This window comes from Megalobrama amblycephala, linkage group LG22, assembly GCF_018812025.1.
Source record: "Megalobrama amblycephala isolate DHTTF-2021 linkage group LG22, ASM1881202v1, whole genome shotgun sequence".
Lineage (NCBI taxonomy): Eukaryota > Metazoa > Chordata > Actinopteri > Cypriniformes > Xenocyprididae > Megalobrama > Megalobrama amblycephala.
The window spans coordinates 1,257,196-1,274,391 of NC_063065.1; the positions used below are offsets into that span (position 1 = coordinate 1,257,196).

General features: G+C 33.6%; 1 protein-coding gene across 2 annotated transcripts in view; it reads right to left on the reverse strand.

The window, feature by feature from the left end:
• kcnh2b (potassium voltage-gated channel, subfamily H (eag-related), member 2b) overlaps positions 1–17,196 on the reverse strand; it is a 215,690-nt gene that overhangs the window by 14,797 nt on the left and 183,697 nt on the right. The window contains exons 6-9 of one of the 2 annotated variants that reach the window (XM_048174472.1): positions 8,047–8,469; positions 5,614–6,004; positions 2,436–2,635; positions 977–1,229 (exon numbers count right to left, since the gene is read on the reverse strand). In XM_048174472.1, the coding sequence (XP_048030429.1) occupies positions 977–1,229; positions 2,436–2,635; positions 5,614–6,004; positions 8,047–8,469 (1,267 nt within the window). Of the gene's footprint in view, positions 1–976; positions 1,230–2,435; positions 2,636–5,613; positions 6,005–8,034; positions 8,470–17,196 lie in introns of both variants that reach the window. The other variant, XM_048174471.1, reaches the window with a different exon arrangement.

Consider the following 17,196-nt stretch of genomic DNA (forward strand, 5'->3'; position numbering starts at 1 on the left):
TCTGTATGTCCATCTATCATCTATCTATCTATCTATCTATCTATCTATCTATCTGTCTGTCTGTCTGTCTGTCTGTCTGTCTGTCCGTCCGTCTATCTATCTATCTATCTATCTATCTGTCAAACTAAATCTATCTATCTATCTATCTATCTATCTGTATGTCCGTCCATCCATCCATCCATCCATCCATCCATCCATCCATCCATCCATCCATCTATCTGTACGTCCGTCCATCTGTCTAAACATCCATGCCATTTTGCTTTCTATCTATCTATCTATCTATCTGTATCCATCCATCTATCTATCTATCTATCTATCTATCTATCTATCTATCTATCTATCTATCTATCTATCTATCTATACGTCCGTCCATCTGTCTGTCCATCCATCCGTCTATCTATCTATCTATCTATCTGTACGTCCGTCCATCTGTCCATCCATCCATCCATCTATCTATCTATCTATCTATCTATCTATCTATCTATCTATCTATCTATCTGTACGTCCGTCCATCCGTCCATCCATCCATCTATCTATCTATCTATCTATCTATCTATCTATCTATCTATCTATCTATCTATCTATCTATCTATCTATCTATCTATCTATCTATCTATCTATCTATCTATCTATCTATCTATCTATCTATCTATCTATCTATCAGTCAGTCAGTCCATCCATCTATCTACCTGTACATGTGACTTGGACTATTGTGCAGGAGTGATATGAACTAAACATCTGCTTTTGCTTTCCACAGAAGAAAAACTCATACAGGAAAGTCATGAGGGTGAGTAAATGATTGTTAGATGTGCATTTAGATTCACACAGTTTTACAGATGACGTCCTGTAGGTGGCACTAGAGGACAAACACAGAATCTGTCAAACTGAAACTGATGTCCTCAAACAGGATATACAGCTGGCATGGCTTAAATGAGATGCATCACAGAAAACAGTGTTCTATGTAGCACACGCCCACCTAAGATGGCCACCACGACATCTCCACGTAAGATCTCGATGGAGCCGCGGGAGATGAAGTACAGCGCGGTCAGGACGTCTCCGGCGTGCACCAGCGTGTCTCCCGGGGGGGCGTGTGTGGTCTTGAACTTCATGGCCAGCGCCCGCAGACACCCTTTACTGGAGCCCTTGAACGCTTTACAGTTCTGCAGGAGAGTTCGGTTCAGGTGGAGACAGATGTCGGCCTGGAGACACTCGGGGAAACCCTTCAGCACCTGACCGGACAGATAAAAACTGCTATTACAAGCTGAAAAGCTTTTTTCCACAATTCAAAATATTTGTATAGATCTGCTCACCAAGGCTGCATTTATTTGATTAAAATTATAGTAAAATCAGTAATATTGTAAAATATTTTTACAATTTAAAATATCTGTTTTCTATGTGAATATATAGTAAAGTGTAATTTATTTCTGTGATGCAAAGCTGAATTTTCAGCATCATTACTCCAGTCTTCAGTGTCACATGATCCTTCAGAAATCATTCTAATATGATGATTTGCTGCTAAAGAAACATTTCATTATTATCAATGTTCGATTTTTGTGGAAACCGTGATACATTTTATTTTTCAGGATTATTTGATGAATAAAAAGTTCAAACGAACAGCATTTTTTTAAAGAAATATAATATTTTGTAACATTATAAAGTATTATTTCTTTCTTTCAAAAAATATATTACAGACCCCAAGCTTTTAAACGGTAGTGTATAATATTTAAACTTACTGTTTTTATACTCATAATTCAATAGTTTTATATTGCACTCTCATTTTTGATTTCATTACATCATTTACAAAGCATCATGGGATCTGCAGCAGTCTCATAAAAGATTAATTAAGTACACAAAATATTACTTTTTGTTGATTTTCAACTACTTTTTTTGGCTTCAAATCAATGTTTTTAATATTGTGATTCATCTCACAGCTGGATAGTTGAGTTTTAGTAGCTTGTAAAGACTTTTGTGAAGTCCTTGTGGACAAAATCAACGGAAAAATGAAATTTCACCCAGCAGCACAGCATTCATAACCGCTCTGACTGTCCAATCAGAACGCTCCACTGCTCCTTAATGAGAAGAGCTCACGGGCCGAGGTGGACGCTCGTTTGTTTTCTTTACTTGAATGCGTAATCTTGTTAAACTCTGCATTTGGGGCTGGTAATAGTAGAGGATGTGCTGGTGACGACAGCTGCTAAATTAACTCATTATCCATAATGTATATTCATGTAATTTAGCTCACAACTCGCACTTTATTATGCTCTTTTAAAGACTTGTTGTTTTTGGGCTCTACTAGATTGAATGTTCATTATTTTCCTCATATTCTCCTCATATTGTTGCGGCTCCTCTTTTCCCAGTCTGTCAGTAACGCTCTGGCTCTATGAAGCCCCTTCTTTAAATGTGGTTTGTCAGTGTAGGGAAGCAGGTGGACTCACGGCGTTCATGTCGATGCCGTTGGTGTAGGACCAGGCGTGTTGGAAATACTCCTCCAGTCTCTGCCGCAGCGGGTTGGGAATCTGATGGAAGCGGATGAACTCTCTCACCCGCAGCATCTGAGTGTGATAACGAGCCGTTCCCGAGTACAGACGCTGGATGATGGCTGACACGTTCCCGAAGATACTGGCGTACATGAGCGCTGAACAGGAACAGGAAGGGCATGGGTAAAAATAGCGCCATGATGAAGCACCTACACAGGTACACGCTTTCACACTTCACATCTGCTTCAGATCAGCATTCATTTTCTCGCTTCTAGTTAGATGATGCTTTCTACACCAAATATTTCTCAGTAATCTCAAGTGCTTCAGAATGACCCTAGAGGATTCATTAGATGACCTCTATGGAAGCGTCTCGATCCTCACTTCTGTCTGCTGTTTTACACACGTTACTGCGGTGAGCTCTGACTGAACTCTCTGCAGGTGGGCAGCACTATGAATCACACGACAAAAGCTGCAAAAATAGCAACAAAGAAGGAGCGACTGAAGCTCAAATGGTAGAGAACAGGGCTGTGGGTTTGATTCTCAGGGACTGAATGTGTGCTACACCATCTGAAACATCTGCCAAATGAATAAATGACAAAATAATGACAGAATACAGTATATTCATCAATCGTAATCTCAGAAAACCTGTCAGAAGAGGACATTTGAGTCATTATTCACCACAAAAACAAAAGAAAGAAATATGAAATTATATTTTGCTCCTTTTTTTTGTTGCTTTTGTAGCGTGAATCATAGTGCACTTGAGATTTGAACCTTTAGATTCATTTTACTAAGATTATTTGCATTGTGACATTATTTTCATGATAATTAAGCTCATTTTCCCACCTGGTTCTCATTAGTGTAAGCCAAAAAACAAAACAATGCTTTATTGTTTATATATACATCTATAGAGTATTTGTATATCTCAAAAGTATTGGTTGAACTTTATGTAATTTGTGCTTTTTAATTTGCACAAATTACATTTTTAATTTTAAATGTAATTTTTAATAAAGAAAAACATTGTATTACAGCATTTGTAATGTGATACAGTATAAAATGGATATTTTTTATTACATTATTACAGTAATGAGAACCACCATTAAAAATAAGGGGAATTACAAAAAAATTAAAATTAGACACACACACAAAAAAAAAAAAAATAGAATTTGTCACGAAAATAATGTTACAATGTAAAATTTAAAAATCTAGTAAAATAAAATAATATAAAATAATAAAATAAAATAAAGGGGTCAAATATCACCTGGACCTGATTCCTTGAGATTTATTCTAACACACTAAAGAAATGAAAATAATGAAAATAATGCCACAATGTAAAATTATACCAAAAAAAAAATAAATAAATAAATAAATAAATAAATAAATAAATAAAAAATTAAATAAAATAAAATAAAATAAAATAAAATAAAATAAAATAAAATAATTTATTCTAACACACTAAAGAAATGAAAATAATGAAAATAATGCCACAATGTAAAATTATACCAATTAAAACCAAAAAAAAATAATAAATAAATAAAATAATAATAATAATAATAAAATAAAATATAAAATATAAAATATAAAATATAAAATATAAAAAATAAAATAAAATAAAATAAAATAAAATAAAATAAAATAAAATAAAATAAAGGGTCAAATATCACCTGGACCTGATTCCTTGAGATTTATTCTAACACACTAAAGAAATGAAAATAATGAAAATAATGCCACAATGTAAAATTATACCAAAAAAAAAAAAAATAAATAAATAAATAAATAAATAAATAAATAAAAAATTAAATAAAATAAAATAAAATAAAATAAAATAAAATAAAATAAAATAATTTATTCTAACACACTAAAGAAATGAAAATAATGAAAATAATGCCACAATGTAAAATTATACCAATTAAAACCAAAAAAAAATAATAAATAAATAAAATAATAATAATAATAATAAAATAAAATATAAAATATAAAATATAAAATATAAAATATAAAAAATAAAATAAAATAAAATAAAATAAAATAAAATAAAATAAAATAAAATAAAGGGGTCAAATATCACCTGGACCTGATTCCTTGAGATTTATTCTAACACACTAAAGAAATTAAAATAATGAAAATAGTGCCACAATGTAAAATTTAAAAAAAAAAAAAAAAAACTACTAAAATAAAATCTAATAAAACAAAACCAAAATAAAAAAATAAAATAAAAAAAAATAAAATAATAAAATAAATATAATAAATAAAAAAAAAAATAAAAAAAAATAAAAAAATAAATAAATAAAATAAAATAAAATAATGGGGTTAAATATCACCTGGACCTGATTCCTTGAGATTTATTCTAACACACTAAAGAAAGAAACAAACCCATTAGATGCAGTAAAAATATACTTCAGCAAATGAGTCTGTTTGCAGTCGTTCAGTGACTATTGAGCGTTTAAGAGCATCTGATCACTACAGTCTGGTGACTTCAGCTTTGAACAAGCCATTTAATTAAATGAAAAATCTTGTATCAGATTGAAGAAGTCATGTTGATTTTGTCCTTTTGAACTTTTGCCCTTGTCCAAAATGTAATTCTGCAGTGCAGATGATAAATGCTTCTACCGGTCATAAAAACGGAAATTACTTTACGGCCACTGAGTTCTGATATATGTGCGATAGTGATATTAAATTGTCAATTTATCATTAATTGCTGCAATCAAGATCTTAGAAAACAAGCTATCAGGTTGATTTGTTAACCAAAAATTAAAAAAGGGAGGATGTTTCATCAGCATGATGAGGTTTGATCATATAGTGCACACTAAAAGAGCTCCATTAAAAACAAACAAGCGCATCTGTAATGAAGGTTTAATTGGCGCTACAAGAACATTTAGGATGAAGGTCAAAACAGACCTGCTTTAATGGGTCGATTACGCTTGATTTGTTTTCTCAGGATCTATTAAGTTAATTAAAAAACTTAAAAATGCAATTTATGCACACACAGACTTGAATACCCATTTTATGATAAACATGTATTCAAATTCTGGAGCAAAGTTCATTGTCACTGTCAAAAAGGCTAATTATAATGTCGAAATTCTTAGGAATAAATGTTTATAATGTAAAATAAGACCCTTAGATAATGAAACACACTCACATCCGATCAGCATGACGCAGATGGAGAAGATCTTCTCTGAGTTGGTGTTCGGCGACACGTTTCCGAAGCCCACGCTGGTCAAGCTGCTGAAGGTGAAGTATAACGCCGTCACGTATTTGTCCTCGATGCTGGGTCCTGATCCCGGGATACTGATGTTATGCTGCTTCCCCAGATGAACCCCGAGCGCGTGCAGCCAGCCGATGGAGCGGTTCTGCTCCACGTTTCCGATGGCGTACCAGATGCAGGCCAGCCAATGAGCGATCAGAGCAAAGGTGCACATGAGCAGGAAGAGAACGGCCGCGCCGTATTCAGAGTAACGGTCCAGTTTTCGCGCCACTCGGACGAGTCGTAAAAGACGTGCCGTCTTGAGCAGGCCGATGAGGGTGGTCGTCTGGAGAGAGAGGATACAAAAAAACACTCTTTTTCATTTCTAAAATTTTAGTTTTAAAACTCTACATCTTTGCAGGTGATGTTCTGCATTTATTTGATCAAAAATACAGTAAAAATGTAAAATATTATTACACTTTAAAACAGCTGTTTTCTATGTGAATATATAATAAAGTGTAATTTAATCCTGTGGTCAAAGCTGAATTTTCAGCATCATTACTCCAGTCTTTCTCTTTTCAGTTATTAGTTTTGTTTTCGTTCATCTTTTTTTCTTATTTTATTCTTACTTTAATAAATGTTATTCTTTTTTGATCATGATCCAACGTGTTGTCTCCTTTGTCGCAACTTACGAGCCGGGCGTGATAAATGGGGGCTCGTCCGGGATTTGAACCCGGGACCTCTCGTCACAAGATCCTTCAGAAATCATTCTAATATGCTGATTTTTTTTATTATTATCAGTGATAAAAACTACGGAAGTTTGTTTCCGCCATGAAATAAAAATAAAAAAAAGGTAATTGCGACTTTTTATCTCACAATTCTAACTTTTTTCAATTGCGAGATTTAAACTCACAATTGCAAGTTATAAAGTCTTAATTGCCGAATTGCATGATATAAACTCACAATTGTGAGAAAAATATATTATATATCCCGCAATTCAGACTTTATAACAAGCAATTGCTAATTTAAATCTCGCAATTCTGACTTTTTTCTCATAATTTTTAGATATAAACTCGCAATTGTTTTAAAGTCAGAATTACATGATATAAAGTCTGAATTGCAAGATATAAACAATTCTGGGAACAAAAAGTCAGAATTGCGAGTTTAAAATACAATTGCGAGTTTATATCATGCAATTATGACCTCATAACTTATAACAATTCTGAAAAAACTCAGAATTGCGACTATCTATTATATCTATAATAATGACTTTATATCTCGCAATTCTGACTTTATATCATGCAATTCGGACTTTATAACATGCAATTGCTAATTTAAATCTCGCAATTTCAATTCAAATCTCGCTGACTTTTTTGTCATAATTTTTAGATATAAACTCACAATTGTATGTTATGAAGTCAGAATTGCATGATATAAAGTCAGCATTGCTAGATATAAACTCAATTCTGGGAACAGTCTGAATTGTGAGTTTAAAAGAGAATTGCAAGTTTATATCATGCAATTCAGACTTTATATCATGCAATTCTGACTTCATAACAACTTCAATTGCGAGAAAAAAGTTGAATTGCGACTATAATATTGACTTCTATAATAATGACTTTATATCTCGCAATTCTGACTTTATATCATGCAATTCGGACTTTATAACTCACAACTGCAAGTTTAAAACTCGCAATTCTGAGAAAAACGTCAGAACTGTGAGATACTTTTTAAAAAAAAATTATTTAGTGCCAAAAACAAGCTTCCTTAGAAAACAGTTCATATTTTTGCGGAAACTGATTCATTTTATTCTTAAGGATTCTTTGTTGAATAGAATGTTCAAAAGAACAGCATTTATTTGAAATAGAAATATTTTGAAACATTATAAATGTCTTTACTGTCACTTTTGATCAATTGAATTTATTTGTGAAGAATAAAACTATCAATTTCTTAAAAAAAAAATCTTAAAGACATCAAACTTTTGAATGGTATACTTTGATTTTGCTAAAAAAAAAGAGAAATTAAAACAAAAAACTGACACAGATTTATGTTTGTTTTAAACACTTATTGATCATTTGTGATTGGTGTTCACTGAAGAGACAAATGTGCAATTTCATGAATTCATAGAAGATTTTTTTTGTGATTTGGCTTATATTTACTTTATGCATTTTAAAGAGAATGGCACCAGCAATCAATTAGCAGACAATGAGGATACAAAAGAGCAACATCTCAAGCAATTCATCATTAGAAGCGACAACATTTGCATTAGAAAATGTTTGTAGTGCAAGAAAAATTAGTAAAAGCACAGGAGAAATGCAGAAAAGTAAAGGAAGAGTGAAAGATAGCAGAAGCCCCATTTCCCATGATTCCCCTCACCTCTGCACTCACCTCCTCCCCTGTTCGGTATATGAGCAGGTCGAAGGGGATGGCGGCCACCATGTCGATGAGGAACCAGCCTTTGAAGTAATGCACGGCGATCCGCAGCGGGTGACTGACCACCTCGTCGTTGGCGTTGACGTAGGTGGTGCGGAAGTTGATGATGATGTCGATGATGAACATGATGTCCACGATGAGGTCCACCACGTTGAGCGGACTGCAGGAGTAGCCGCAGTTCTGCATGGATCCCTCCTCCTCCTCGTTGAGCAGGAAGGCGGCGGAGTACGGCGTGAGGATGGCCGTGTAGATGACCAGCAGCAGGATCAGCCAGTCCCACACCGCCTTAAACGGGCTGTAGTGCAGAACCGTCCACTTGTGGATTCGCGGAGCCTGGAGCTTGTACTCCGGCAGAACGTCAGCGCCCAGCGACAGCACCTGGACAGGAAGAGAGAGGAGGGAATGTCTCTTTAACAGGAAGTTACAAAGCTGCTAGTGTTTGAAAACGTGTCATTAGTGTGGGGATATGGGAATATGAAATTAGGACCATTCTTAAATGCTTAAAACTATAATAGCATCTCAGTGATATTAAACGAACACTCAGATTTGGAAAAATAACACGTTAAAATGATTTAACGCATTCAACAGCTGATTGGTGATGAACATGAAGCAGGGCAACAACTCACTGAGGGTTTATTTCATATGACATAAATAAAGCAATATGCAATCGGATTTTATACAATAAATAAATTAATATTGTGTTATTTAAGTAATTTTAGTGTGTTTTTGCTCAATTTTGCCAATGAAAATATTTTAAATTAATTAAATTAATTCGCTTTGAGCGAATCAATCGGGTGAACCAATGATTCAATGACTCATTCATAAAGAGAGCCATTTACTTCATTCCTGAATGAATCAACCGTTTGAACAAATCAATGACTCAATGACTCATTCATTTAGACATTTACCGCCACCTACTGGCAGTTTTAGTTTCTTATTTAGAGTATCATTTCATTAAAAAATAACTTCATATTTTGGGGATAGTTTGCCCAAAAAAAGAAAATTATGTTTATTTACATTTACTCGTGTCGTTTCAAACCTGTATGACTTTTGCAGAACATAAAAGAAGATATTTTTAATGTCGGTAACCAAACTGTTTTGGTCTGTAAATATCTAAATATCAATTCAGATGCACTTCTGAAAAGAAGCCTAAAAGTTTATGTGTAATAAATTCTATGTTGAATCAAATAAAATATTTATTTCTAAAGTTACTTTTTGTAATTTCTATTTGATGCTTTTCTCATTTAACACAATAATGACTTTACATTATCTTTTGGGGATAATTTCTCTGCTGAATTTGGTGTGTTATTAATTTGCGATTAATTAGATAAAAAATAGTTTGAAAACCCATATATATATTACGGAAGAGGATTAGGGCCAAGCAATAATAAAAAAAAAAAAATAAAAAAAAAATTAAAGTTGTTAAATTTCGAGAAAAAAACTCGTTAAATTTCAAGAAAAAAGTCGAGATAACATGTTGAGAATAAATTCATTAAATTACCAGAAAAAAGTCGTTAAATTTCGAGAAAAAAGTTGTTAAAATTCATTAAATTTGAGAATAAACTCATTAAATTATGAGAAAAAATTAAATTTCGAGAAAAAAGTTGAGATAAAATGTTGAGAATAAACTCATTAAATTATGAGAATAACGTAATTAAATTACGAGAAAAAAGTCGTTAAATTTCGAGAAAAAAGTTGAGATAAAATGTTGAGAATAAATTCATTAAATTACGAGAAAAAAGTCGTTAAATTTCGAGAACAAGTTTGTTAAATTATGAGAAAAATGTAGTTAAATTTCGAGAAAAAAAGTCGAGATAAAATGTTGAGAATAAATTCATTAAATTATGAGAAAAAAGTTGTTAAATTTCGAGAACAAGTTCGTTAAATTATGAGAAAAATGTAGTTAAATTTCGAGAAAAAAAGTCGAGATAAAATGTTGAGAATAAAGTCATTAAATTACGAGCAAAAAGTTGTTAAATTTCGAGAAAAAAGTCGTTAAATTTCGAGAACAAGTTCGTTAAATTATGAGAAAAATGCCGTTAAATTTCGAGAAAAAAAAGTCGAGATAAAATGTTGAGAATAAATTCATTAAATTATGAGAAAAAAGTCGTTAAATTTCGAGAAAAAAAGTCGAGATAAAATGTTGAGAAAAAACCCATTAAATTATGAGAATAACGTCATTAAATTACGAGAAAAAAGTCATTAAATTATGAGAACAAATTCGTAATTTAATGAATTTGTTCTCGTAATTTAATGACTTTTTTCTCAACATTTTATCTCGACTTTTTTTCTTGAAATTTAACGAGTTTTTTCTCGAAATTTAACAACTTTAATCTCGAGATGGTTTTATTTTTTTATTATTGCTTGGCTATATATATATAGCTTGTCATATACAATTCTGTGATATAATATACAGTATACATATATATATATATATATATATATATATATATATATATATACACACAGACATTTTCATATGAAGGTTGTAAAAACACTAATATTGTGAAAAAATAAAAAACTGAGTGTTTAAAACAATAGCACACTAGCGAGGGAGGGTGATTTGAAACAAGTGTGCTGTGTTGGTGTACGAGAGGAGTTGACCTCTCATGACCTCTCATGATGGTCTTATATAAAGCTGCTTTAGGAGAAACTCACCGACTGACAGTGTTTCTCTGCTCTCTTTGTGTTTTGATGCACAGAAGCACGCTGCAGTGCGTCATGCACATTATAGTGCATTTAAGTTAAAGCAAAGCTATCTGGAAACACAATCTGACACATTACACATTATAGCACAACAAATAAGCCCCACACACAGCATTGTCACGCAACAGAAAAACTAATGTTATGAAAGTATTCTCGCTGTCAGGACATCTTTGAGACGCTCAGCGCGCTGACAGACGCGTCCTGACGCGCCTGAAAAATCAGCTGTTTTACTGCGATATGATTCAATGCACACAGACACCCGGGCCGTTTATGTGCTCGTTACACAAAATATCATGACAGTCTGAGAGACGCACATACAAGAAAGCTCCTAATTAATTTATGCTGACACAAAATGAGACTGATTTACTATTAAAATATTATAATTTAAATACAAAAAAGATAAAATCCAATTAACATTATATCAGAAAGAAAGCATAAATCACAGCATCTCTCATCAGTCAACGTCAGATTTCCGAGAGCGTTCAGTAATTTCTATGTCATGTTCATGTCGCATCTCATCTCTTCTGCTGAGCCAGGATTGAGACAAACCCACTTTAAATGGGATCTATAATGCCTGTCTTTCACAAAATGTAATATAAGTCTCTGGTGTCCCCAGAATGTGTCTGTGAAGTTTCAGCTCAAAATACCCCACAGATCATTTATTATAGCTTGTCAAATTTGCCCCTATTTGGGTGTGAGGAAAAACACGCCGTTTTTGTGTGTGTCCCTTTAAATGCAAATGAGCTCCGCCTTCCAGAAGAGGGCGGAGCTTTAACAGCTCAACAACAACAAAGCTGGAGAATCTCACGCAGACAAAATGACGACGGTGTTCAGCCTTACATTGTTCAAACCGGAGTCGACACTGATGGAGAGACTCAGGAAGAAGCTTTTGCTACGTCAGAAGGGGAGCGGAAAATTTGAGAGGCTCGTTTTTTCACATGCTTGCAGAGAAAGACTTGCCAAAACAAAGTTACTGTCCTTTTTCATGTTTTCTGGGTTGTTAGATGCACCTGGGACCTGATTATAGCACTTAAACATGGAAAAAGATTTTTATTCATGATACGTCCCCTTTAATGGAGTGAGTGGTTTGTGCGCTGAGGTCTGAAAGATGGGAAAAGTCCAGCTAAACCTTTGGATACAACCCCAAAAAGCAGTAGTATCGCCACCACCTTCTCTAGTTACACTCCTCATGGATCTTCAGGTTCATGTGTCTCAGAATAAGGTTCGTGTCCGCCAACGGTTTGAGCATCAGAGCTGCATGTCAGTCTCTCTCGCAGGGCATTCTGGGGGTCAGCAGGTGTTGTGCACGCAGGTGGCGCTCTGACACACCGCTGCTACACCACAGTCAGAAGCAGCGCACAATCATTTACAGCACGACACACTTCTGCGTGAGTCATCATGGGAAATGTCCTGCAGCTGTCTGTCTTTACTAGCACACGTCAGCTGCGGTGACGGCGGCTCGACTCTGAAAAGAGCAGAAACGCTGTTCGCTGCCGCTCAGAACACATGACTAACACTAGTGTTCCCACAAGCACAAACGCACCATCTGTGGCTGAATTACAACTAGATTCGTATGTTTTCTGGAGTCGTGTTTACTAGTGCTTTTTTTTGTTTTTGTTTTTTTAATTAGGCTTATGATAAAACAAACATCAACAACACAACATACACAAAAATATATATGCATATTATACATATAAATACACAGACACATACAGTAGATACAATTACAATGTTTACCCATGCAAACTAGCTGCCATGATATACGTGTTGTGGTTTTGTGCATTGCTATGCAGTTATTCAAGTGTTCTGGTTGGGTTTTAGGTGTGATATGTGGGTGATATACCACAGATTCACAGTTATGAAAGTGTTTCTGTATTTCTCTATTTCAAAATAAATCTTATCTATTGAGGTGTCCTGTCCTTGTGAGCTGCACGTAAAAAAACAAAAACACAGTGTAATCTGATTCCCAAATAAATGACTCATTTGAACCAATTCTTTTAGTGAGTCATTTAACAAGAGTCGCACACTGGTTTGAATCAGTCTGACGAATCACTCACTGAATGAACTGAATCTGTCTCGCTTACTTAACTGCACATTCTTATTACTAATCGAAATTAGAATTAAACTTTGTGATGCTCAAATTAGTGTCATTAATGACTGATTTTGTGGAAATGACCTGCTAAATACATTCTCTGTATTTTTCAACAAACTTTTTTTATTTTATTCTTCTTGTGCTTTTATGTATGCATCTTCCTTTATTTCATTTTAATTAATCAATTTTTATTTATTTTTGTTGTTTGTATCTTTTTTTTAATTTAAATTAATTTAATTCACTTTAATAAATGTAATTATTTATTTTTGTTTCTTATGTACGTTTTAAGCCTATACTATTTTAATCATTTTTGTAAAGCACTTTTAATTGATATTGTGTATGAAACATGCTATATAAATAACATTTATTTGCCTAAATGTAATTTTACTAGAAGTAAAGTAGTAAGTAGTAAAGTAGTAGTACTGTAGTAATTTCAGAAATTATATTATATATAAATTATGTAATATATAAGTCTCTTCTGCTCACCAAGGCTGCATTTATTTGATCAAAAGTACAGTAAAAATTTGAAATATTATTACAATTTAAAACAGCTTTTTTCTATGTGAATATATAGTAAAGTGTAATTTATTCCTGTGATCAAAGCTGAATTTATATGATTAAAAATACAGTAAAAATCACAAAATATTATTAGAATTTAAAACAGCTGTTTTCTATGTGAATATATAGTAAAGTGTAATTTATTCCTGTGATCAAAGCTGAATTTATATGATTAAAAATACAGTAAAAATCACAAAATAGTATTAGAATTTAAAACAGCTGTTTTCTATGTGAATATATAGTAAAGAGTAATTTATTCCTGTGATCAAAACTGAATTTATATGATTAAAAATACAGTAAAAATCACAAAATATTATTAGAATTTAAAACAGATGTTTTCTATGTGAATATATAGTAAAGTGTAATTTATATGATTAAAAATACAGTAAAAATCACAAAATATTATTAGAATTTAAAACAGATGTTTTCTATGTGAATATATAGTAAAGTGTAATTTATATCAAAGCTGAATTTTCAGCATCATTACTCCAGTCTTCAGTGTCACATGATCCTTCAGAAATCATTCTAATATGCTGATCAATTATTATTGGTATTATTTTCTCTACAGCAGTGTAAACTGCTCCAAAAGAAGGCTGATCATACTGCTGTTGCTTTATTGAAGCATTTAATGAACTGTTGCTGCTTTAAGTAAACTGATGAGGAACCGTGTGGTCATTTAGATGAAGCTGTATTTATCATTCCTTCTGCAGACATCAGCTGGCATCACGCCTGAGCTCTTCTGCAGAAATCATCTGGTCTCTTGACCTCGAACGGCCTGATCTCAGATCAGCGCTGCGGCGTCCATCATTCAGCGTCTATTAGAGCTCACGTCCCGCAGCGCAGACAGCCGGACACGTCCCGCGTCAAGACCCTCCTCAGGGACTTTATTTTTAGAAACCCCTGTTACTAAAAAAATCTTTTCAAATCTCCCCAGCGGAGCATGAAGCAAAACGATGTCAAAACACATTACAAGAAGCCCAAACACGACCTGTTTATTCCCAAATGCACTGGAGATGAAGAGGTAGGCATTGCAAAATCAAGATGGGAAATGTTTTTGAGGGACAAAATCAGGATTGATGTGATGGGTTTCTGAAGAGAAATGTAGGGCGATCGATTGCACATTAACCCAAATCACAAATTAAGAGTCATCTGTGATGTCTAATAGAGAGATAAATTCAGTCATCCATCGGGATCAATGACAAACATTAGGACTAGAAATGTCCATTTCTCTTCATCTATGAAAAAAGGTCAAATAGCCGTATTTTGCACAAACAGAAAATGGCCTTCAATGTCTTTCCATGTATATTTTTTCTTTAAACAAACAACATACAGCTCCTTCAATCATATAGAACAGATGAAAAATGTTTCACTGAGAGATTACGCTGCCAAATTCACACATGAAATATGGAGAGAAACCTCATTGCTTTCTCCATCCATGGGAATAAACTTTCCCAAACTTTCCTATGAGTTTTTAATAGAAAATCTCACACCTGTCAAGCTACAAAAGGGACAAAAACAAACAGCCTTTTTAATGAAAAACACTAAAATTTGGCATTTTGGCATTCATTCTCATTTTTGAGTGAGCTGCTCCTTTAAATGTCATTTAATTCTATTAAAAAGACACTAAAACGTTCAATGTTGACTCCTAGACACATCAAAGCTGTCCGTAATTGTTCAATGCAACTAAATGAGGCATGATGGGAGAGTTGATTGCATTTATCAAAGGTTTAGGAGGATGAGATTCAAGATTTAAAGGTCTGTTCTGTCCATTTGCTAATTAGTTTAGATCTTTTTGAGCTATTTTCAATTCACATGAACTGAATGATTTGGTAAAAACTCATGAAGATGTTAAAAACTGGACCGAAAAGAGCTTTTCCAGTATTCCGAATGAATCATTTGAATGATTTAATTGATTCGATTCACTTTGGGAGTAAAACTGTGAGGAAAGCAGATGGCACTTTTCTCAATCAAACTCGTTCATTAAATATGAGCAGAATACATGTTTTCAGGTTTAGATAGATAGATAGATAGATAGATAGATATTATTCTTAGCTGAAGCTGTATGCAGCTTTCATGAATTTAATTTGACCGTTCAAACCTAAATGAATCCCCACAGAAAGCTTGAGTCAACAGATATTTCTGGGCTGGAAGTGAAATGATTCAGGAGACCAGAGCCGGTCTGAGAAACCCCTGCAGTAATACACTAAATCAAATATTGAAGAGCCTCAATTTCTATTATAAACAATGACAGAAGCTTTGGATCTGTCAGGTTCTCCGTGTCTCGGTACCTCTGGGTTTGATAGCAAGATAAATAATTCAATCCTACAGCTGAGAAAATGCAGAAGATAGAAGAGAGAAAAGAGTCAAGAATGAAACTCAAATCTCACAAAGATGATTTCACCCCAAAAACAACAAAAAAATCACATTGTCATGAATACAATACAATGATTTTGTACATAAATGAAATGTTTAGTCCTTTTCATCTGAATCAGTCATGCATTAATTTTCTCCATCTCTAATTCTCTCTTCTTAAATCTTCAGGACTATCATTATAATTTTTATTAATAGTTTGAATTAGTTTTTATTTTTATAAAATATGTTATGGTGGATGTTTGCATTCTCTGTTGATTTCACAGACACATCAGTTCCTCTCTCAGGTCTGCCGAGGATTTGAAAGCTTTAATTTGGGACAGTGAGAGTTCAGCGTTTTAGGGGCTTCAGACTTCAGTAATCTGCTTTAGGAGCCGCTTTTCCATCTGCTGATGAGAAACTTTAATAATGCACAAAATTGCAAAGAATCCATGAGAAGTCTTTAAAAATACAAACGCTGAAGCCACATTTCACTGCTCTCGAAAATACTCTGTACCGCCTTCTATTTCATGACATAAAAACAGCATTGGATTAAAACTTTTCCACATGAGCAGGACTTTAATATGACAGGAAAAAACTCCATGCACGAAACTGTCCGTATGTAATAAAGTGAAAACAGGTTGCTCTTTAATGTCGGACTTTAGTCTTGGAAACTCGCTGAAATCCACTTGCATGTTCACTATTCTCTTTTATTTGTTGTTTTATATCAACGAAGTTCAGACAGACACACATCTGTCATTATGAACGTTTTTCTAGTCCACATCAGCAACATTCAGGGCTTCAGCTGCCCTCAAGAGGTGTAATTTAGCCTGTTATTTTGGCTGTGTGGGTTGAATTTGCAGCTCTTTAGTCGAGGCCAGTGGTTTCCAAACTGGGGTACGTGAGCTGACAGAGGGGGTATGCGAACAAAATGCTGAGTTTTGGTGTTCATTTAATTCTACCCCACCTTAAAATAACATTAAAACCTGAGCAAAAACTGTATTTCTAAAAGGCAAAATGTCGTAAAAGGTCAAATACATGACATTCAATGAAATGACCTCATCTTTTGCAGTCAAAACTGACTGCATCCACTAAAGCAGCGTGTATATGAAAGGTTGCATGCAGAGTCGCCTTAGCAAATCATAAATCACTGTAAATTACTGCCATTCTCAACAATGTACATTTGTATAAGTGAAGATTTAGCGCTTACTTGCACGAAGAACAAATATAGACACAGACTGTGCATAGAGATCAATTTAAGACTCAAACTCTTTTCAATACAAAAACATACCCTGTGTGAGTTCTTGTTTTTAATGTTGATAATATATTGTATCAGCAAGAATGCAATTTTATGTTGTGAATGTGATTTCATACAACAGTTCAACAAAAAGGGTAATTTT